Consider the following 8232-nt stretch of genomic DNA (forward strand, 5'->3'; position numbering starts at 1 on the left):
CAAAGATCGCAGGCTGTTTCCCTGCCACTGTCCCTACAGACGGGGACGATGTACATGACAGTCTTTGGTCCTCTGCTTGTCTCTGTGTTCTGGTGTATCTTGGAGGTTTTCCTGTGACCATTCTCTAGTATCTAGTCCCTAGTCAACCATCTTGGCTTCTTTGCCAGGTCCTGTGTTCTATCTACACGGACCCCTGTCCTTGGTCAGCATTGTGGGTTGAATGAGAATGGCCCCCATGGATTCATATATTTGTTTAGTCCCGGTTGGAATAAACGTGGCCTTGGAGGAGGTATGTCTCTGGGATCCAGCTCTGAGGTTTCAAAAGCCCAGGGTAGACTTGGTCTCCCCACTCCTCCCCTCCCTCTCTTCTCCTCTCCCCTCCCTCCTGCCTTTCCTTCCCCCTCCTCCACCTGTGGACCAGGATGAAGCTCTCAGGTACTTCTTCATCATCCTGCCTGCCTATCTGCCGACATTCTCGCCCCATGATCGTTAAGGACTAAACCTCTGAAACTGTAAACAAGTCACCAATCAAATGCTTTCTCTTTACCAGGGTTGCCTTGGTCACGGTGTCTCTTCACAGCAATAGAGCAATGACTGAGACAGTTGTTCCCAGTGTTACCCTGGAAAATGCACTTAAACCAGCCACAGACCCTTCCATAGCTCTGTGATGACCCTTTCTCTCTACTACCACAGCTCCTGGAACACCGACCCAGCTTCTTCCGTGGCCCCTGCTCCACTGTCCTCTGCCCTTCAGAGCCTGGTTTATGGAGGAGGGGACTATTTCACTATTTACCCCTGGCTGGCCTGGAACTCACCCTGTACACCAGGCTGGCCCCCAGTTCACAGAGATCCTCCTGGCTCTGTCTCCCAAGTGCTGGGATTAAAGACATGACCACTATACCAGGGCCCATCTATATTTCTTTCTGTGCTAGAATAACAAATTATTCCATGAGAGAGTTAGTGTCTCTAGGTCTCCAGTGATTAAGACCGAGATTAAGTTGTCTTCAGGATCATGCCCCTTCTGTGCATGCCTGGCCCACAGTCTGGGGCTGCCATGCCTGTCTTAGGTGACATCCAGTCTCATCTCTATCTTCCCGCTGAAGGTCACTTGTCGGTAAGTAGACCTAAGGCCACCCAGATCATCCAAGCTGATGTCATGTTTCCATGCTTGTGACAAGGTCAAGGACCCTTTCCCACAGGTACTAGAAGACCAGGAGAGGGGCATCTTTTAGGAAGGGCCATCCCCCCCCCCTTTTTTTTTTTAGATTTTATTTATTTTATGTATATGGGTACACTGTAGCTGTCTTCAGACACAACAGAAGAGGGCATCGGATCCCATTTACAGATGGTTGTATATATGTATACACACACACATACACACACACACACACACACACACACACACACACACACACACACACACACGGGAGAGTGTGTGCATGCATATGTATGTGGAAACCAGAAGACAAACCCAGATGTCATCCTCAGGAATATGGCCAATCTCCTTTGAGACAAGGTCCCTCCTATCCTGGAGCTCACTAGATAGTCCAGGTCTCCAGCAAACCCCAAGGATACACCTTTCTCTGCCTTCTGCCTCCTTAGCACTGGGGCTCCAAGCACGAGCTACCACCGCTGCTACCTCTGATCCCAGCAAGAACTTTCCTGAAGGTGCCTCTCCCTCTGGGCACCAGCGGTAAATTCTGTGTGCTTGGTGCAGCTCTGCAGCTCTGTTGGACACGTGAGCTCCTTGCATCTGGAGCTCATAGAGGAAGATGCTGGTTAGGGCTTTGTGCTTGAGCTGGTCTTGGAGCTCAGGGATGGAGTGGGTTCAGAGACAAAGATGGCTACCCGCTCCGGCCAATCAAATATGCAGTAACAGACAGTGAGGCGGGCGTAATTTAAAAAGAACCAATGAGAACGGAAGGACGGGAAATGAACCTTTTCATACGCAACCTTCAGAAAAACATAATAATGCAGACAGTTTGCAAAACTATTTGATTAAAAGTTCCTAAAGGCCGGGCGGTGGTGGCGCACGCCTTTAATCCCAGCACTTGGGAGGCAGAGGCAGCCGGATTTCTGAGTTCGAGGTCAGCCTGGTCTACAAAGTGAGTTCCAAGACAGCCAGGGCTATACAGAGAAACCCTGTCTCGGAAAAAAAAAAAAAAAAAAAAAAAAAACCCAGTTCCTAAAGACCTGGGGGGGACCCCAACCTAGGACTGTGCCGGCGAGGAATGAAGACACATGTCCACGTAGAGACAGGCACGAACACAGACGTTCTCAGCAATGTTACTATCAATAGCCATGGGGTACATCCACCCAGATGCCTTAGACAGATGGTTGGATACACAAACATACTGGAGTCCGACATTTGACACTTGTGTGTGTGTGTGTGTGTGGGGAGGGGTAACGAGTGAAGGATGATTCATGCAGAGACATGGATTAACCTTGAAAACAATATGTGAAGAGAAAAATCAGCCAAGAAAGTAACACATCCATAGAGATGCCAGATAGATTCTAGGTTCCTAGAAGGCGGGAAGTTGGTGACTGGTCTTTTGCTTGTATATAATGGTTTCTGACTGTGTGGGGTGTTTCTTGTGGTCTCTCTTTCATTCTCTTCTTCTCCTTCTCCTTCATTTTTGTTTGTTTTGTTTGCCTGTTTTCTTTCTAAAGAGAACAAAAGGACTGGGGGCTGGGTTGGTGGGGAGGCAGGAAGGAGCTGGTGGGACGGGGAAGCCATGATCAAAATATATTATCTGGGGGCTGGTGAGATGGCTCAGTGGGTATGAGCACCCGACTGCTCTTCCGAAGGTCCAGAGTTCAAATCCTAGCAACCACATGGTGGCTCACAACCATCCGTAACAAGATCTGACTCCCTCTTCTGGTGTGTCTGAAGACAGCTACAGTGTACTTACATATAATAATAAATAAATCTTTAAAAATATCTATATAAATTATCTGAAAAAAATGGTTTAGCCTTGGCTGTCCTGGAACTAGCTCTGTAGACCAGACTGGCCTTAACTCAGAGATCTGCCTGCCTCTGTCTCCTGAGCGCTGGGATTAAAGGCGAGCGCCATCACTGCCTAGCTGCATTTTTTTTTTTCAATAAAAAATGTTCTAAGATTGGTTCTCTCCTCCCACTACGAAGAACCAAGGTTGGGGGGTTGGGGGGAGGGAAATCTCAGGCTGTCAGGCTTGCCCACAAGTGCCTTTATCTGACGAGCCATCTTGCCAACTGGAGTTGTCCACTTTAAGTGGGCAAATTGTGTGGCACCTGGACTGTATCTCAATAAAGCTGCCAACAGTAACAAGAAAGGATATGGGGAGATGGAGCAAAATGTCTTTTAGAAGAAGAAAATCTATTTGAGCAGTGGTGGCGCACACCTTTAATCTCAGCACTTGGGAGGCAGAGGCGGGAGGGTTTCTGAGTTCAACGCCTTTACACAATAAATAAACCTTTATAATTTTATTTTTGTAACGGGGGTTCTCTGTGCAGCCCTAGCTATCCTGGAACTCGGAGATCCGCTTGCCTTTACCTTTAAAACAATTTTTTTTTTCTAGGCTCTCTGCTCTTTCCCAGAAGCCTGTCATCCCGAGGGGGTTGGACATCAGCGCCTCCTGCCTTCCTTGCGGGGATTTAGAGGCCCCAAGACCTGGCGGAGAAAACGCGAGCGCTCGGGCCTTTCCCCCGTCCCCGCCAACCCCGCCTTGTGGGTGGGACTTTCCCCGGAGAGAGTCTCCCGTGAGGCCACACCCACTTCCGGATGGAACGCGGCGGGGGCCACGTGACTCGCTAAAAATGGCGGCGCCCAGTGTGGCGGCGTGAAAGTTGTGGGAAGTCGCTGTCGCCGGGGTCGTGAGTCTGAAAAGCGAAGGGAACCTGAGAGCCATGTCGCGTCTGATCGTGAAGAACCTCCCGAATGGGGTGAGCGGGAGCCGGGGATGGGGCCCGGAAGTGGAAGCAGAGGTCCGGGAATGGAGGGTGAAGGATGGAGGGGTTCTAAGTCAGGGACAGGACTGGGGAGGTCCGGAATCCAAGGAGGCGGCACCCTGTCCTGAGGGCTCAGCAAGCCGCAAAGTGGCTTCCGAGCATTCTGAGGATCCTTCCATGTTGTGCTGGGCAGTTTGGGTCAGTTTGACCCAGACCGGAGTCACTTACGGAGAGGGAACTTCATTGGATGTTATTGCGTCCATATGCCTGTGGACCAGCCTGTGGTGCTCTGAGGAGTGATGGGTGTGGGAGGTTCCAGCCCCCTGTGGGTGCTGTCACGCCTCGGCAAGTGTCCCTGGGCTGTGTACAGATGTTGGCGGGGCAAGTAAGTCTGCGTCGGTTCTTGCCTCGACTTCCCTGGATGGCGGACTGTGATGGAGACCCATAAGCCAAATCAATGGTCTTCCTCCCCAAATTGCTTTGGTTTTTTTGTTTGTTTTTAAAAGATTTATTTTTTTATTATGTGTAAGTACACTGTAGCTGTCTTCAGACACACCAGAAGAGGGCGTCAGATCCCATTACAGATGGTTGTGAGCCACCATGTGGTTGCTGGGATTTGAAGTCAAGACCTTTGGAAGAGCAGTCAGTGCTCTTAACTGCTGAGCCATCTCTCCAGCCCACGCCCCCCAAATTGCTTTGTATCCTTGATGTGTGTCACAACAGGGAACAGACTAGAGAATGCTTACTGGTTCACCATCACAGAGCAAGATTAGACTTCAAAGCCAAGTGTGGTGGTGCATACACCTGTTGTCAGCTTTCCATAGGCAGAGGGTGGCGAGTTCAAGGCCAGCCTGGGTTACATAGCAAGATGATGTGGCTAAAAATAAATAAATTAATTAAATTTGTTTTGTTGTTGTTGGGACCATGTGCCCCCCAGAACAGCAGTCCTCAACCTTCCAAATGCTGTGCCCCCCTTTAATACAGTTCCTCCTGTTGTGACCCCCTAGTCATGAAGTTATTTTGTTGCTACTGCATAACTGTAATTTTCTCATTATGAATATAACGTAAATATCTGGTATGTGGGATATCATATGCATCCCCCCCAAAAGGGAGACCCAAGATGATCTCCCCTATTTGGGATTTTGTTTGTTGTTTTGGGGGATGCTTTTTTAAAAAAACAGACTCTTAAATCTGTAGCCCTGGCTGACCTTGAACACCTGCTTCTGCCTCCCCACCATACCTAGCCTCATCTCAGGGTTTCTGTCCTTTTCTGACACGGGATCTCATTTAGTAGCCCTGGCTGTCCTGGAACTTAACATTTATGTAGACCAGGCTGGCCCCAAACTAAAGAAATCTGCCTGCCTCTGCCTCCAGAGTGCTAGGATTAAAGGTGTGCTTGACCACGCCTGGCCTTATCACCAGGTTTTAAAACACACCTGAAAAAATATCTCTTTTGAAATATCTGGGTGCAATGGGACACCCCTGCTGGGGCTGGGAAGTGAGGCAGGCAGATCTCTAGTTTGAGGCCCAATGGGGCTGCACTCCCCATTGTAATTGTTCTACAGTGCAACCCCAGGTGCTGGGGACCAGGGTGTGGGCATCTTTAATGGGCTCCATTATTCGCTGGCTCCCAAGGTAAGCAAACGTTTACACAGCTTCCCTTGTCTTTGTTTATTTGGACAAGCCTCTGTTGGGTATCTTGTTTGTTGTGGCAGCCTCAGGATGGAAGTTGTAATTGATGTCTTCCTCAACGGGGACAGGGCAAGAAAGAGAAGAGACCAATTGAGGTGCCTTGAAGTTCCATTTCCTTATTAAAGAACTGAATGGCCTGCTCAGGGGTGCTCAGCGGGTGTCAGGCTCTGAGCCAGGACCTGGCCACCCTTAAAAAAGTCAAGGTCTGTCACCTGCTCATCTCAGGATTCCCTCCAGGCCCTCTAGGTTATTTGTCTCTTGGCTCCAGGGACCCTTCTCCCTCCTCTCTCTCATTATATCCTTCTGCTCTAGATGAAGGAGGAGCGATTCCGGCAGCTGTTTGCCGCCTTTGGCACACTGACCGACTGCAGCCTCAAGTTCACCAAAGACGGCAAGTTCCGAAAGTTCGGCTTCATAGGTTTCAAGTCGGAGGAGGAGGCCCAGGCAGCACTGAACCATTTCCACCGGAGCTTTATTGACACGACCCGGATCACCGTGAGTCTGAGCGAGTCTCATCCTGCCCACCGTAGAGTTTGCCTTACCTCAGGACTACCCAGGCTTTCAAGTGCTTGAGCATCGTTGCCTGAGAGTCGGCCCACTGCTCACTGGGCCCTCCCCGAGTTTCTGAATTATTAAAGTACTTTTTAACTCTTCACTCTTTTACGTTGTTTGACCTTTGTACCCTGACCACGAGTGATAAGTGTGATAGAACTGGTAGGCGCAGTTACTTCTACAGGGGCATCCATCCCTAGGAGAAAGCAGTTTGCTGACCAGCAACAGCCTAGACCATCTGGGCATGGCTTGTGGGAGTGCCCTCCCAAAGGCTGCCTCAGAGGATGTAGTGGAGTTACCAGAACAGAGGGATGAATCAGTTCATGTGTGGTCCCAGGCGTTCTTCCACACTCCTCTGGTCACCCAACTGTCCCTGGTACCCTGGGCTTGTTTTCTGCTGTAACTGAACTTGCCTTGTGGTAAATAGTCACCTGACTTGTGGCCATTGCTCCCTGTTGCCCTGTACTAGGCAGGGGCTGACTCCCAGGGGACAATAGCATTTCCTGTCACGTTCTTCTGGATGGCCTGGGAGACAGAATTAGTCTTCTGTAAATGGCAGCATGACTTTTTGGGGGGCAGTGTCTAGGCTGGGAATGAAAGTGATTCGCTTTAAAGCAGATAGCAGGTCAGCGACCACTGCACTCTGGGAAACCCATACTCCTGTGCTGAAGGGGATGCACACGTGCCTAGGGACCTCAGCAGCTGTGGAAGCCAGCTCTCTTTCCCATGCAGGTCGAATTCTGCAAGTCCTTTGGAGACCCATCGAAGCCCCGAGCTTGGAGCAAGCATGCCCAGAAGTCAAGTCAGCCCAAGCAGCCGTCGCAAGACTCCGTTCCCTCAGACACTAAAAAGGTATGTAGGCAGTACCCCCAGCCCTGTGCCCAGTGATGGCAGGGTGGTCTCTGGCTGGGAAGGAGTTGGGAGTATATTTAGGATGGTTTTGGAAGGTGGGTACGCCCAGCATCGGCGTGAGCCCGTCTGCCTTCTACTTTCAGGACAAGAAGAAAAAAGGGCCCAGTGACCTGGAGAAGGTGAGTATTCTGTGGGTAGAGAGGGAGGAGGGTGAGTGTTGTGTGGCTGAAGAAGGAGGAGGCCTGTGAGCACTGAGAGGGAGGAGGGCTGGAACACCGAGCCTCCTGAAGCGCTGCCTCATCTCCCTCCTCCTGTCCCTCCTCCTGCCTCTTCCACCTGCCACAGCTGAAGGAAGATGCCAAGTTCCAGGAGTTCCTGTCAATTCATCAGAAGAGGACCCAAGTGGCCACGTGGGCAAACGACGCTTTGGAGGCCAAGCTCCCAAAAGCAAAAACCAAGGCATCAAGTGACTATCTGAACTTCGACTCCGACTCCAACTCTGACTCTGGGCAGGAGAGTGAGGAGGAGCCAGCCAGAGAGGACCCTGAAGGTGAGTGTGAGTCCCGGGAGTGCTGTGCCTTCTGGCCTTTGCCTGGCCTTGGCCTGATGGGCACAAGTACCATATACTTGGCACAGACATACAAAGGACAATTTGTGTGACACTTTCTGGTGACATGGGCTAAGAAAAGTGCCAAGGACCAGCCTGGGCTTGGAGAGGGGTTCCCGAGAGAAGGGGTATCAGGGAGCGGAGAAACAAACGACTCAGTCAAATTACAAGTTACAAACTGACAGCCTATGTTCTGCCCAAGATAGCTTTCCAGATTGTTCTATGTTCTGCTTTCTCTGATCTCCAGATAGCTTTTTTATCAAGACAACTTTTTTTGCAATTCTAAAATCTCATCTCTTGCAAATCAAAGCCCAGTTTTTTATATATATCAATTTGCTCATTACCCGAGGTTCCCTTTTGATTATCCCATGAATCAGCCTCTCAGAATCCCAGCCTCCCATGATCCCAGCCCCCTGATTCTTAGAGACAGCCAGCACAAGCACGGGCAATAAGATAGCTGGGTGATACCCTGCTCTGGAATTACCATTCCTACCACACTTGGGCCTGGGCCTGGGCCTAGACCTGGGCCTAAACTCCCTATGTCCCAGGCTGACTCTAAACTCAGGAACCTGCCTACCTTTGTATCTGCCTACCTTTATAT

The 8232-nt window shown here is 50.3% G+C and overlaps 1 protein-coding gene across 1 annotated transcript in view; it reads left to right on the plus strand.

Moving 5' to 3' along the window:
- The first annotated feature begins 3785 nt into the window (after window positions 1-3785).
- The window catches only part of Rbm19 (RNA binding motif protein 19), an 82459-nt gene continuing 78012 nt past the window's right edge, over window positions 3786-8232 (plus strand). Inside the window, exons 1-5 of the mRNA NM_028762.1 lie at window positions 3786-3922; window positions 5933-6115; window positions 6905-7024; window positions 7168-7203; window positions 7370-7574. Coding sequence (NP_083038.1) covers window positions 3887-3922; window positions 5933-6115; window positions 6905-7024; window positions 7168-7203; window positions 7370-7574 — 580 coding nt within the window. The 5' untranslated portion in view covers window positions 3786-3886. The remainder of the gene's footprint in view (window positions 3923-5932; window positions 6116-6904; window positions 7025-7167; window positions 7204-7369; window positions 7575-8232) is intronic.

This window comes from Mus musculus, chromosome 5 (assembly GCF_000001635.26).
Source record: "Mus musculus strain C57BL/6J chromosome 5, GRCm38.p6 C57BL/6J".
Taxonomy (NCBI): Eukaryota; Metazoa; Chordata; class Mammalia; order Rodentia; family Muridae; genus Mus; species Mus musculus.